The following is a 15,930-nucleotide window of genomic DNA, read 5'->3' as shown; positions in this document are numbered from 1 at the left end:
CATGCCTTTGACATGGCAAGTATTGTGAGCTGCTATTTACACAACCTCACATTGATAGGGATTGGAGCTGACAAAATAATCCCATGAATCTCAGCTGCTGTGCACTTCCATTCGTTATATAGGACTCAAATGTGCAGTGTTGAAAGAAACACCTGCTATACTAAACATGCACCCTGAAGCTGCATCCACACCCGACACGACCTGGAAACGATCCTAAAGACTGGAAATAAATACATGACCCCGCCCATGCATTCCTATTGGACACACTAGAGATGGGCGGTCCCATTACAAAACAGAGCTTGCTTTGATAAAAGTTTACCACCCTGACCTCCGGCAACTCTGATGTAAAATAAAGGCTGGACTTGTGAAATCTATAGAGCAGAGTTATTGAACATCCCTATATATCCAGCAGTGTTGTTGTTCTCATTATCAGTAGTAGTAATTGTACAGTTGTAGTATTTTTTTTTTCGTGGTTCTGGTAGCAGTAGAAGTCCAATCTGAAGCCGGTGCATCTCCAGCTGTCAGAAGAGCTGTCTGATATTTTCAACACGATTATTTTATTGTTATACATTTTATATATGCAATCCCAACTGTGTTTCTTTACAAATTCCTGCCTTGATCCTTTTTGTTTATTAACTGTTTAAAGTATTTTAAAGTGCAACATTATTATTATTATTATTATTATTATTATTATTATTATTATTATTATTATTATTATTATTATTATTCATTATTTGTGCTGCGGTTGCCTTGCTTAATTTCTCTGGTGCACTCCTGCTTTGTATATGATGCAGAACACGTGATTGTAATCGTCTAACACTAGCACGTGCAATACTCTTTCAAATACACGTGTTATGATTTTGAATGCGCGCTTCTTCAGGACGGTATTATTGTCATTGCTTGCGCCCCGGCTCCTCTTTCTTTACACATTAAGCACTGGCTATATATACTGTAGCTGGACCTGGCAACGAGGCGTGCAATTTTATAGAGGGGGCTCCGAGGAAGACGCGGGGAATGTCATGGGACTGTATGGGACACTTTCATTACATATCGTGCCCGTCTTTAACACTGCATTTATTAAATCAGGACACTCATTCAATCTGAAATAACTTCGGAGCAGTGTTAGAGCTATAGACTGTAGCATAGATACACGGGAATTGTAAGTCCTATTCTGAAATGATGTTAAAGATGATGTGGCAGGTCCACGGATGACATCCTTCCACGTCCCTCAGTTTGTGGTGGTTGAGCGCTTGTGCGAGTCGATTTTATACTTCGTATTGTTGAGGATAGTGGATAATAAAACTATATCCATAATAATAATAATAATAATAATAATAATAATAATAATAATAATAATTGAAAGTCAGCCGGTACGGCCCGGAACTGCGTACCGGCAAAACATCTTGTCAAGGCACTTCAGTATTTCATCTTATCACAATGATAGGCTACATCATTTTTCTTTGTATTTTCCGTCCTTTTCGCTTCTTCTTCTTCGTTGTTCGATTATTATTGATGTTTAAGCAAAATAACTCGACGTCTCGCAGGTTCCAGTCATGTGACTTATGATGTCAGAGCATGCTGACTGCCAAAGGGGCTTCCGCATACTTGTGAACATGGAGTCTGCAAAATAAGCGAGCTTTTGTAAACTGATATTTCCTAAGACAAAAGCATACAACTATTCCACTATAATTTGAAAAAACTATTATTGTGTTGAATACATAAGAACATAAGAAAGTTTCCAAACGAGAGGAGGTCCCATTCGGCCCATCTTGCTCGTTTGCTTGTTAGTAGCTTATTGATCCCAGAATCTCATCAAGCAGCTTCTTGAAGGATCCCAGTGTGTCAGCTTCAACAACATTACTGGGGAGTTGGTTCCAGACCCTCACAATTCTCTGTGTAAAAAAGTGCCTGTTTCTGAATGCCCCTTTATCTAATCTCCATTTGCGACCCCTGGTCCTTGTTTCTTTACTGCACAATACTGTTATTTTGGTACTGCGTCAGTGACTAGGAGAAAAAGAACGTCTTATTTAGTTTTTCAGGGCAAATCGGGTAACCCTAACGACATGAACAGTGTGAGAAACTCAAGCTCTAATATAAATTTGGTCAGACACCAAAATCCAAGCAGAACAACTGGACAAAACATACAAAAAGATCATCGTTTTTTTTTTCCTATTAAGTGCTGTTGTAACTGTTAGTATTAACCTGTATATTTAAAGTTCAAAATTAATCATTCAAAATGAAACATAATCTTAATTGATACAAAATTGTTTAAAATACAATGCTCCCATGGCACTCAATTAGCAACACAGACGTTTCCAAAAACGAACACAGCATTTGAGTAACTGTGATAACAAGAAGCGGTCAGGATGATTTCAAACAGCATGAAAAGATAAGGGGCCGGTCTAAAGAAAGAGAAAGAAAAATGACAATTGAAGCGCTGTACTCTTTAACAACGGACTTGTTTCAATTGTGTTGCAGAGGAGAAACACAGCTAACTGAGGAACGAGTGATTCAGTAGAGAGAGGCATGGACCCGACTCCAAGGAGGAGAAGAAGGAGTAAAGAGAATGACCCGCCTGATATGTCACAAGAGCCTGCCAGGTACTGAAAGTCTTTTCTTATTAGTTCACGGTGCGGCGGCATGCTGAATAATACCTTTACTAAGAAGCTGTTCAGGAATCCAAATCACTGAGCTGAGTCTCAAGCCCAGGGTTAGAGTCCAGACCTCTCTGTGCTTTACAATGCTTCCCTATGCTTTACCAAACCTCTCTGTGCTTTACAATGCTTCCCTATGCTTTACCAAACCTCTCTGTGCTTTACAATGCTTCCCTATTCTTTACCAGACCTTTCTGTGCTTTACAATGCTTCCCTATGCTTTACCACACCTGTCTGTGCTTTACAATGCTTCCCTATGTTTTACCACACCTCTCTGTGCTTTACAATGCTTTCTCATTCCCCTCTTTCTTTCTTATTTGAAAAACCGTGTTAATGACTATAAATAAAAAGGAGTCACAGTTAATCAAATTATTTTTTCTATTAAATCACATTACTAAAATCTGAAAAAATAAACAGAACAAACATTTTATGGAAATCAAAGAACACAAACACACATACAATACAATACAATAATACAAACACACACATACAATAAAGCAAACTTAAGTTGACTTTTTCAAAGAATGTTACAGCACTGACTATTGGATGACATTTTTTAAAATATACAAAATATAACAATTCTTAAAGAAATTAAATGCAGTTATTTCGTATGAAATCCATTCGTTGCTAAAAACAAATAATTCACCTCGTTTTGCTCAGCAGGTGGCGCCGTTTTACCCCCTAACTTTCATCCAAAGTTGTGTCAGATTGAACATTCCCTTCACCCGAGGAGTGGAGAGGACAGACAGGGAGTTCAATACAAAGGGTTTCTTACAACACAAAACCGTCTAGTTCAGCTGGCAGATTGTTACAGGGGATTCATAACGAAGCCCAAACCCAGGATAGAGCGGCTCAGTGAATGTGGTTTGGAATCTGTGCAGGAGGGTCATTGTGTCAGAGACGCCATAAAAGGACAGAGTGCCGGCATTTAAGTCCAGATACACTCCTATTCTGGGGGAGCGAGGGGCAGTTATTGCAGTTTGATTGTTATTGTGCCAGGCAGAGTAACTGGAATCAGAGCATTCCAAACTCCAGGACTTGTCGTTGCATCCAAGGACACAGGAACGATCCCCTCCTTTCCTGCTGATTCCTTTATATGTGACTCCTATAAGAGCCCCTCCCCCACTCCACTCAATCTCCCAGTAACAGCGAGTCCCAGACAAACCCTCTCTGCAAAGCACTTGGGGATAGCGATCGAATCTCTCTGAGTGATCAGGATATCTCTGGGTCTCTCCCCTCCATGTCACCTTTTTGTTCCCTTCAGACAGACAGAGGATTCTATGCGCTGTGTTGGGGTCCAGTGTGAGCTGACAGGAATCTGATTGAAGAGAAGAGGACGGGTAGAGGAGAGACGGTTAGAAAAGCCAAATCACTGAGAAAATCAACTGTCATTGTCTGCTGCATCCTCAAATCACTCCCTCCTCCCTGATTCACCAGTCCCTGCTCCCTCCTCTATGCTCCCTCCTCCCTCTTCTATGCTCCGTCATCCCTCCTCTCCTTCTCCATGCTCCCTCCTCCCTGATCTATCCTCCCTGCTTCCTAATCCCTCTATGGTCCCTGCTCTATGGTCCCTCCTCTTTGCTCCCTGCTCCCTGCTCCCTCCTCCATCCTCCCTGTTCCCTCCTCCCTGCTCCCCCCTGCCTGCTCCATCCTACATCCTCCCTGCTCCCCCCTGCCTGCTCCCTCCTCCATTCTCCCTGCTCTCTCCTCCATTCTCCCTGCTCCCTCCTCCCTGTTCACTGCTCCCTCCTCCCTGCTCCACCAACTATCAGACGTTATTTTTGGTGTTTTGGGGTGATCAGCCAATAATACAACCGTTTCCACCCTTTCTGCGTTTTCATTGGTCAGGTTATATGTCAGTCACACAGCCTGAGGAAACTGCTGAATGTGAGCTGAAGCAATCATGAAACGTCATCACTGAGAACCGCAGTGGAACGTTATTATAGTTTAAAAAATAATGTTTACACACACACACACACAAACACACACTGACACACACACACTAGAAATAATAATATGTTTTTATATTTCTGATAAATAAAACTTAATAATAATAATAATAATAATATTGAATGAGTAACAGTGTATTTAAGGGGTTAAATCACGTTGGTCTGCTAATTTCTCTAGACATTTATAGAGGGGTAGTAAGTTATCAGTTTCGTCCCCAAAATTATTAACATAGCTATCATTCTGTTGGACAAAATGCACTTTTGTGGGTCACATGACTGTTTGTGACATCATCATGGTGCACAGTCACATGTCAAGTGTCGCCCAATGTGCAGACTGCTTTGCGGCGCACATGCTTTTCTGTTGAAGTACGGGTATCACGTCTGAGTAACGTTATACTGCAATATACATTTACTACCAGCACAGGATGACTGGGAGGGATAGCTGTTCATTTTACCCCACAACTGGTTTCACATGCATTGTACATGTATTAAAAGATGGGATGATTATCTGTTCAGGGATACCAAGATATTTAGGGAGAGAAAGGTCTGAGTGGAAAAACAGGCAACAAATGCCCCTCCCCCAGTCATTCTGCATGTATTCATCTGAACCAATACTTGTTGGAGAGGAGTGTAGATTAATGGGTTCACAATGACTAATAAATAATAATAATTGCTGCCCTCAAGCTCCACCCCTCCCTGTTCTGTAGCGTTAGCTCTTCTCACAATGGAGTGACACAACTTTCAATCAAATGTTTCAGTGAAAACAGACTTACATTTTAAAAACTCAGCTCTGTTCCTTGGCTCTGGAGCCTGCAGACTGTAAACTGCAACTTTATTCACTGAGCAGAAAAAAGAGAGAAATTAAACATTAATACACAACACACACAAGACTCCAAACAGCAATCTGAAAAGAAACAAGGCTTATTCACGGCATTTCAGGGTGTAAAAATCTCTCCTCCCTGCTCATTCTTCCCTGCTGTCTCCCTCCTGCAATATTCATATAGCCAACAATCTGCAAGAGGTCTTTATTAATGTCTTGCAAGTCCTGTCCCTCCTCAAGCTATGGTCTATTTGAGAAATCTCTACCAAAGGAATCTATTTCACACCAACCTGTTTTGGTTATTTTGACTAATTCCCCCTTGCAGAAGTCCTCAATATGGTCTTTAAGTTCAGATACAGCTTTCCTCACAGCCCCAAAAGAGATGTCTGTATTGACAGTAACGCTGGGTAAGTTTCCAGCTTCAGGAGGGGCACAGAGAGACTGGAAATTCTACAACAGGAAAGTGGAGAAAATGAGTTTTCAGTGAAACAGAATGGGGTCCAAAACATTCCTGGGGGAAAGCAAGGATTCATTCAATTGGAGAAGTCTGTCTGAAACCGTCCCAGTTATGTACTTGAGATTTTCTAACAAGCAGTGATGTTACCTGTAGAAAATGGATGTGATCCTCTGTCTCTGAAATCTGTTTCAGCTCAGCGTTTCTCCTCCTTAGCTCAGCAATCTCCTGCTCCAGTTTCTTCATGCGTCCTTCAGCCTGATTCACTGCAGCCTTCTCGTTAGCTCCAATCAGCTCAATAACCTCAGTGTGGATCTTCTCAATGGATCGGATCAGCTCAGTAAAGATCTTCTCACTTTCCTTTATTTCTATGCATGCAGATCTCTGAGTGAAATAACACAGTAGAGGAGACATGGTTAGAATTGATATCAAAAACACATCAGGCATAGACAGTAAACTTCTGTAGATGTGTTCCAGTCCATCTGTTAATAATAATAATAATAATAATAATAATAATAATAATAATAATAATAATAATACCCCCCTCTTGTCAATACCCACTTTCAGTGACTCCACAGCCTGTTTCAGCTCCTCAATTTCTTCCAGTCTCTCCTGGATTCTCTGTTGTATTTCTGTCTGTGTCTCTCCCAGCTGCTTCTGTGTTGAAACACAGTGACATTTCTGATGGAGCATTGAGTGATATCCTGTCACTCAATCAATTTAGTTTAAATATATTTTCTTTTTCTTGTTTTACCTCTTTACAATGTTTGCTATAATTCTCAGTGGTTCTCGAATATAATTTGTTCTTCAGTTCTAGTTGCACGCCATAGACATCTGTAGCACAGGCTAGATCAGGCAACATGTTTGTATAGTAGTAAGATACAACACCATCTATTGCACAGCTGCCAGCAGTACAAAATGACACTTGATCCACAGTAGATGTCCACTAGGTGGTACTGTTTCATACTAGTAGCAGCGAATGATTTCTGATCTAGCATGTGTTACATGTTTGTTTTGTCAAGCACCTAGGAAACTGAAGCAGCTTTCTCTTTAATGGATATTTAGGGCTTCTGATTTCCGTTTTTAACCGATAAACACAGATAAAACACCCCTGGTACAAAACAATGAAATCAGTGTATACCTAATAAACACCGGAAAAACACTGGACATGGTTACTCAATTCACGTTGACTTCACCCCTTTCCATGTGAAAAAATACAATAAAATAACCTAAAACCAAAAAAAAAATCCCTTTCCCAGCGCAGTCAGGCAATGAACCTCCTTTCTGACTTGAATCTATCATTGATTCATTCTGAATACTTTAAACTGAGTGGCAGCACATTCCTGCATTTCTATTGGAGGATTGCACACGCTTGTGAGATTTAAAACGAGATTACAATTAGAAACGGAGGGGTGTTCTTGCTCGTGGGATTTAAAGCTATATTACAGTTTAAAACAGAATTGCAAATTGTTGTGAAATGTAAGAAAACAATGTCCAGACACACAAAATCCCCAGAAGAATGCGCCTGTGACCAGAAGGACTTCACTGTGGAAGAGAGCAAAGGAAAGAGGGGACTAGTTTTTAACTAACTTAAACATATCTGTTTTAATCATGTAAAAATGTGTCAAATATATATCTATCTACAAAAAGATTAACACTTAATCAATAAAAACAATTCTTCTCAGCTAGATGGTGGTTATAAATTGAACGATCAAAAGTTTTAAGTGTACAAGCAAGCCTCTCAAAAACACACCTCTCACTGTAGGGAGACTGGCAAGAACGGCATGGCACGGGCACAGCAGCTCTGCCAGTGCAGATAGATGTGTATGTGTCACTTTTAAAGGCACGGGCACAGCAGCTCTGCCAGTGCAGATAGATGTGTATGTGTCACTTTTAAAGGCACGGGCACAGCAGCTCTGCCAGTGCAGATAGATGCGTATGTGTCACTTTTAAAGGCACGGGCACAGCAGCTCTGCCAGTGCAGATAGATGCGTATGTGTCACTTTTAAAGGCACGGGCACAGCAGCTCTGCCAGTGCAGATAGATGCGCATGTGTCACTTTTAAAGGCATGGGCACAGCAGCTCTGCCAGTGCAGATAGATGCGTATGTGTCACTTTTAAAGGCACGGGCACAGCAGCTCTGCCAGTGCAGATAGATGCGTATGTGTCACTTTTAAAGGCATGGGCACAGCAGCTCTGCCAGTGCAGATAGATGTGTATGTGTCACTTTTAAAGGCATGGGCACAGCAGCTCTACCAGTGCAGATAGATGCGTATGTGTCACTTTTAAAGGCATGGGTTTTGTTTACAATATATTTCCACCACATCACTACAAACACAAGCATGGCTGGCTCTTGGTTTAATGAAATTAATAAACACAGAAAAACAGAAGCCCTGTGAATATTGAATATCATATTAATCTTGTATATTGAATATCATATTAATCTTGTATATTGAATATCATATTAATCTTGTATATTGCATATCATATTAATCTTGTATATTGCATATCATATTAATCTTGTATATTGAATGTCATATTAATCTTGTATATTGAATATCATATTAATCTTGTATATTGTATATCACATTAATCTTGTATATTGAATATCATATTAATCTTGTATATTGAATATCATATTAATCTTGTATATTGCATATCATATTAATCTTGTATATTGCATATCATATTAATCTTGTATATTGCATATCATATTAATCTTGTATATTGAATGTCATATTAATCTTGTATATTGAATATCATATTAATCTTGTATATTGTATATCACATTAATCTTGTATATTGAATATCATATTAATCTTGTATATTGAATATCATATTAATCTTGTATATTGAATATCATATTAATCTTGTATATTGTATATCACATTAATCTTGATCTTGCAAGTCCCATCACCCCCCCACTAAAGTTTTTTTTATAGCGGAAGAAAAAAAATATGAGGACATTAGTATGTGCTGTTTATTTAAATACAAAGGTTTATGTAACAGTTTTTTATTTTGAATAAGATCCTTTTAGATCATTTTGAGTACCTGAGGTTGTACATTTGCAGGACCTGTGTGCTTTTCTACAGTGAAAATAAGTAGCTTTTTCTTTGCATGTGTCAATGAAATAAACCTTCAAGTATCCCACTTACTTCAGATGCAGAAGTCAAATGCTTCTAAATACACCAGAACATATATTTAAGGTTTTGGGGTTTTATTTCTGAGCGCTATATACGCACAAAGCAGCAAAGCAACGTGTAAAAGCACCTAATAATTACTAGTATGATTTTAACCAGGGCCCGTGCCTCGTGTGCCTCATAGCTGGCTACGGCCTTGAGGTTAGGTAGAGTGTTAGATTCGCATATACTTTATTTATATATATATATATATATATATATATATATATATACTGTATATACTCTAAGCACACTCTTAAACTCAGGGGAGACGTTCAGGAGGACATAAAGATGTTTCGGACTCCTGTAAGTGGATCGTTCATGCACTGGGCTTGCAACGTATCCAGATGACTTTTAATAATCTAGAAATTCATACAGACTCATTCGATTTGAAGTTTTAACAAATCACAGTAGTATTAGTACCCCTTCGGTTTATTAAATGCTTTAAAATGGATTGAGTAGTTACAGACTATGTCAAATCCCAGCTGACAGGCAACCTGGGTGGTCCAGTGCTTTAACAGGTATAATAGCATTAATACTTCAATGCATTTATGGTTATAACACGTTTTGACCTAAGGCTATACATGCATGGATCTACAAACACCCACCGCTAAATCCTAGAACATCCAATATATCACTCTCTTAGACTAAAACATAAGTCATATACCTTATAGTAATACATCAATATATACAGTAAGTCATAATTAAATCTCAATCATTAATTCCCCTTAACAGCTCCTGTCCTTCAAGTTAATAACATTTTCAAAACACCCGGTAACTCCTTCTATAAGATTAATTAGCCATCATTAATAGAAGAGTCTTCTGTAAGCATTTTCTCAGACGTATTGCATAACATGGTCCTATGCTATTGCTCCCCCTCACTTGTTTTTACCAGGTCTTCATTAATTTCTATGATTTAATGAAGCCATATATAGTTCACCACTGACTCCCCTTTCCTGCACCAGGAGGTATTTCTTATATGTAAAAGATCCCTCATTGTAGAAACTTGGATTTCAAACCCCCCAAACATTAAAACTCGCATTAGTTGCCCAAAGGTTATTTCCTCCAGTTACCCATGCCTGGTACCGTTTCGTTTCAAGCAAAGACAAGGTTAACAAATTAATTCCATTCTCTTTGGCAGATCCTACTACATGCCTACACAGACTGGACTGTTATACTTTGACTGAAGTTTTTACTTTAAGTTAATTTCTGCATTATATTCTCTTATTTTCAAACTTAACAATTCTGTTAAAATAAAATATTTACACTTATATTCTGTTTGAATTGTTTTAGAACACCTGTGTTTAGCTTAAAGACTACTTTCAGATCAAGCTAAATAAGAAAATTGACTGAGTTTTGAGTTAATTAAATGAGATTCTCATTTATGCCTTTCTCCTCAAGGTTATAAACCTCAGCATCAGTAGAGACAAGCGTAGCTAGCTCCCTTTTTACTCAGACTTACAAAGACACAATAATATAACAGAATAAACAGGAATATAGAATGTTCTAACATAACTATAGGTTAATACAGAGCATGTTATAACGTCTTGTATGAACAGTGTGTTTTAACAATGTGTTTAGTATTTCTGCTGGCTTTATATTTTTTAAAACACAGTACAGTTATTACAACATTTTAACACACATGCAGTTTCACAAATGTTCAATTTGTATCCCAAAGATCAGCCTGCTTCCAGTAGCTGTCACAATCCTGGGTCAGTTTCTGCTCTCAGTGAGTCTGTCAAAGCCACCACAGGTGTGTCTTTAAAAGCCTGATACCTGCAAAAACTGAAATCTTGTTAGCAGAGTTTCCATCTCTACACTCCCATTCCCATCATCAGTGGGAAGACTTCAGATAAATTCAACTGTTTCTATCAAAGAGACATCTATCTCTGCCGCATACACCTTTCACTCAAAAAAGGTGATCACACCTTGTACAAGGGAAGACAGGTTTTAGGTTAATTTGTGACAAGAGCAATTAAAATACCATGGCTCTTTAAATAGCTCTTAATATATAATTAAAATCTGATCTAATGTGAAACTATATAACCTAGTAAACAGACATGTTAAATATCCCTGGGAATTCTTATCTTCTAGGAAATGTTTTAAACCCTTACCTGTTTCACACTCCTTTCTGCCTCAGCTGAGACTGTATCATGGCTCTTGTGATCCTTGTCTGTACACAACAAGCAAATACACGTTTGATCGGTTCTGCAGAAGACCTCCAAAACCTTCTGGTGTTCTGCACAAAGCTTCTGCTCCAGATCTCCAATTGCATTGATCAGCTTGTGCCTCTTGAAAGCAGCCCCCTCATAGTGTGGCTTGACGTGTGTTTCACAGTAAGAGGCCAGGCACGTCAAACAGGATTTCACAGCTTTGAACTTTCTCCCAGTGCAGAAATCACACGGCACATCTCCAGGTCCAGCATAACTTTGAGCAGGAGGAGGATTGAGTCCTGTCTTCTTTAATTTCTCCACAACTTCAGCCAGCATGGTGTTTCTGCCCAGATCAGGCCTTGGGGTAAAGGTCTTTCTGCACTGGGGGCAGCTGTAGACACCTGTATGATCAGTCTGATCCCAGTAGTTCTTAATACACCCCATACAGTAACTGTGTCCACATGGAATAGCGACTGGGTCCTTCAATAGCTCCAGACACACTGAACAGCTAAACTGATCCTCTGACCACAAGTTTGAAGCCATTCTTGCTGCAGTGAGACACAGAGACTGACAATTTCACAACAAACTAAACTTAACTGTGCTGATTTCCTGGAATTGTGTAAAGCTCTAAGGGGGGGGGGGGGGGGTGGGGGGGTTGGATTGAGGCCAGGTTTCGACAAGCAGAGGAAGCAGAAACTGCTGCATAAGTGTGAGAGGAGAGGAGAGTTGGAGGGGAGTTTCTACAGAAAGATAGCCAAGAAGACAGATCAAAGGTTCTCCACATTTCTGCATTCAAAGACAGTTTGCTTGTTAATATTTATGACTGCCAGTTCTATCAGTTTATTATAGGTTCAGTCAGTCATGTGTTGGTCAGAGTCCATTGCAGAGATACTGGAGACTCTGTCACCATGGCAACCAGCACAGGGTCCCTCCCTGTGGTGGAATGGCATCCAGCAGATGTACCTGTTCCACTGCTAACATGGAGCCCCCCTCCCTGCTCTCAGTGTGTGTTTAAACAGGAGCAGTGAGTAATGTGGGAGGAGAGGATATGAACTCATGTTACCATTTAGAAAAGATACATATTGAAATGAGTTTTAGACATGTGTTTTATTACTTTTGTATTTCCGTTTAAGGATAATAATCACTGTGACCTATTAGAATGTACAGTCATTATGAAAAATAATGAAAAAAATAAAACATTTGCCGTTCAAATATTCTAGCAGGGCTTTGAGAGTGAACAGAGCAAATGTTCATGGCATCAGAGCCTCAGCTCTGCTTCTCTTATGTCATGAAAATGGATTGTCACTAATTGAAAGAAGATAAAAAAGAAAAAAAGACAGTACAATATTATGGGATCAAATAAAAGCAGGTTTTTCACATCTTCAGCGTGCCCAGCTGGCACGAGCCCGTGAGGCTCTGTTGTCTTCAGAGGGCGAACTCGGGTTCAAATGATTTCAGTGGGTTTCCTACCTGGGAGCAGTGTGTTCATGAGCAGTGAGATATACACCCCTTCCCTTTACACCTCTCTCCCTCTCTCTTTCTCAAGCACTTAGCCTGGGTAGACTGGCTGCACGGGGCTTTCATGTGTTTTAAATGGGATGTTTTAGTCTTTTAGGGGCTGTTAGCTTGACTAACCATCTGGAAGTGTCTGATAGCTTGATCTCAGAGTTGAGAAGTGACTGAAATCATTTGAACCCGAGCTCATGCTCCGAAGACAACAGATCCTCACAGGCTCGTGCCAGCTGGGCATGCTGAAGATGTGAAAAACCTGCTTTTATTTGATCCCACAATATTGTACTGTCTCCTTTCATTCAGTTTGTAACTTTGTTATCTTTTTGGTGTTTGTCTATCCAGAGCAGACATTTCAGTTCTTCTATACTTCACACCCTCAGTTTCTGGGAGGATTCAGGACTGTACCTGTAGTGTTCTTTGAGCAGCTTCACAATAGTATTACCCTGCTATCATTGGCTCCTTCAACTGGCAGGCAAACCTTTGAAAGATACAATAGGCTGAATCGCTCTGTTTTTTTCTTCTTACATCAGACCCAGCAGTCACTGGACAAAGACCTGTATGAAATAGGCTGGTCTGCTGGTATAGTTTAGTTACAAAGACCTGTATGAAATAGGCTGGTCTGCTGGTATTGTTTAGTTACAAAGACCTGTATGAAACAGGCTGGTCTGCTGGTATTGTTTAGTTACAAAGACCTGTATGAAATAGGCTGGTCTGCTGGTATTGTTTAGTTACAAAGACCTGTATGAAATAGGCTGGTCTGCTGGTATTGTTTAGTTACAAAGACCTGTATGAAATAGGCTGGTCTGCTGGTATTGTTTAGTTACAAAGACCTGTATGAAATAGGCTGGTCTGCTAGTATTGTTTAGTTACAAAGACCTGTATGAAATAGGCTGGTCTGCTGGTATTGTTTAGTTAAAGCAGCACTGTGTGGTCATTGTTATAGTAGAATATCTTTGATGTGTGTTTAACATTTTCTCCAAAGCTTTTTTGTTCACGTCACGCTTCCAGAAAGCAGCTGCTGTTGACAGTCCACTTAGTTTATGTTCATTTCAGAAATAGGAGCAGAACAAAATATTTATTGAAAATTAAAACTTTACAAAACATTTAAAGAAAAAGTACATGAAAAAAGATTTACATTAAATAGTGTACTTGAATGTAAAAAATGGTTATTAAACGACCTGCTTATTTAAATATAAAAGTTTTGCTTTTAATGTAAAATCTGATTATAAGTATTATTACGGTTAAAATGAACTGTGCTTGTATTTAATAAAACAGTGCATTTAATAAAACAATGCATTTAATAAAACAGTGCATTTAATAAAACAGTGTATTTAATAAAACAATGCATTTAATAAAACAGTGCATTTAATAAAACAGTGTATTTAATTAAACAGTGTATTTAATAAAACAGTGTATTTAATTAAACAGTGCATTTAATAAAACAGTGCATTTAATAAAACAATGCATTTAATAAAACAGTGCATTTAATAAAACAGTGCATTTAATAAAACAGTGCATTTAATAAAACAGTGTATTTAATTAAACAGTGTATTTAATAAAACAATGCATTTAATAAAACAGTGTATTTAATAAAACAATGCATTTAATAAAACAATGCATTTAATAAAACAATGCATTTAATAAAACAGTGTATTTAATAAAACAGTGTATTTAATTAAACAGTGCATTTAATAAAACAGTGCATTTAATAAAACAATGCATTTAATAAAACTGTGTATTTAATAAAACAGTGCATTTAATAAAACAGTGCATTTAATAAAACAGTGCATTTAATAAAACAGTGTATTTAATTAAACAGTGTATTTAATAAAACAATGCATTTAATAAAACAGTGTATTTAATAAAACAATGCATTTAATAAAACAATGCATTTAATAAAACAGTGCATTTAATAAAACAGTGCATTTAATAAAACAGTGTATTTAATTAAACAGTGTATTTAATAAAACAATGCATTTAATAAAACAGTGTATTTAATAAAACAATGCATTTAATAAAACAATGCATTTAATAAAACAATGCATTTAATAAAACAGTTTATTTAATAAAACAATGCATTTAATAAAACAGTGTATTTAATAAAACAGTGCGTTTAATAAAACAGTGTATTTAATAAAACAATGCATTTAATAAAACAGTTTATTTAATAAAACAGTGCATTTAATAAAACAGTGCATTTAATAAAACAGTGCATTTAATAAAACAATGCATTTAATAAAACAGTGCATTTAATAAAACAGTGTATTTAATTAAACAGTGTATTTAATAAAACAGTGTATTTAATTAAACAGTGCATTTAATAAAACAGTGCATTTAATAAAACAATGCATTTAATAAAACAGTGTATTTAATAAAACAGTGCATTTAATAAAACAGTGCATTTAATAAAACAGTGCATTTAATAAAACAGTGTATTTAATAAAACAGTGCATTTAATAAAACAGTGTATTTAATAAAACAATGCATTTAATAAAACAGTGTATTTAATTAAACAGTGTATTTAATAAAACAATGCATTTAATAAAACAATGCATTTAATAAAACAGTTTATTTAATAAAACAATGCATTTAATTAAACAGTGTATTTAATAAAACAGTGCATTTAATAAAACAGTGTATTTAATAAAACAATGCATTTAATAAAACAGTGCATTTAATAAAACAATGCATTTAATAAAACAGTGCATTTAATAAAACAGTGCATTTAATAAAACAATGCATTTAATAAAACAGTGTATTTAATAAAACAGTGCATTTAATAAAACAGTGCATTTAATAAAACAATGCATTTAATAAAACAGTGTATTTAATAAAACAATGCATTTAATAAAACAGTGCATTTAATAAAACAGTGCATTTAATAAAACAGTGCATTTAATAAAACAGTGCATTTAATAAAACAATGCATTTAATAAAACAGTGTATTTAATAAAACAGTGCATTTAATAAAACAGTGCATTTAATAAAACAATGCATTTAATAAAACAGTGTATTTAATAAAACAATGCATTTAATAAAACAGTGTATTTAATAAAACAATGCATTTAATAAAACAATGCATTTAATAAAACAGTGTATTTAATTAAACAGTGTATTTAATAAAACAATGCATTTAATAAAACAGTGCATTTAATAAAACAATGCATTTAATAAAACAGTGTATTTAATAAAACAATGCATTTAATAAA

The 15,930-nt window shown here is 36.9% G+C and overlaps 1 protein-coding gene across 1 annotated transcript; it reads right to left on the bottom strand.

Annotated features, from left to right (window-relative positions):
* Positions 1-3,247: 3,247 nt before the first annotated feature.
* Positions 3,248-11,775, bottom strand: LOC131722991 (tripartite motif-containing protein 16-like). Its single transcript, XM_059016247.1, has 6 exons — positions 11,171-11,775; positions 6,439-6,534; positions 6,028-6,261; positions 5,714-5,873; positions 5,377-5,442; positions 3,248-3,972 (listed from the first exon to the last, which is right to left on the bottom strand). Exons 1-6 carry the CDS (start codon positions 11,750-11,752, stop codon positions 3,443-3,445), a joined length of 1,668 nt encoding a protein of 555 aa, XP_058872230.1. The 5' UTR covers positions 11,753-11,775; the 3' UTR covers positions 3,248-3,442.
* Between the last annotated feature and the right edge of the window lie 4,155 nt (positions 11,776-15,930).

The sequence above is a fragment of the Acipenser ruthenus genome, chromosome 52 (assembly GCF_902713425.1).
Source record: "Acipenser ruthenus chromosome 52, fAciRut3.2 maternal haplotype, whole genome shotgun sequence".
NCBI lineage: Eukaryota > Metazoa > Chordata > Actinopteri > Acipenseriformes > Acipenseridae > Acipenser > Acipenser ruthenus.
The sequence above is the reverse complement of the archived record's forward strand: the minus strand, read 5'-3'. Positions and strand labels throughout refer to the sequence as shown.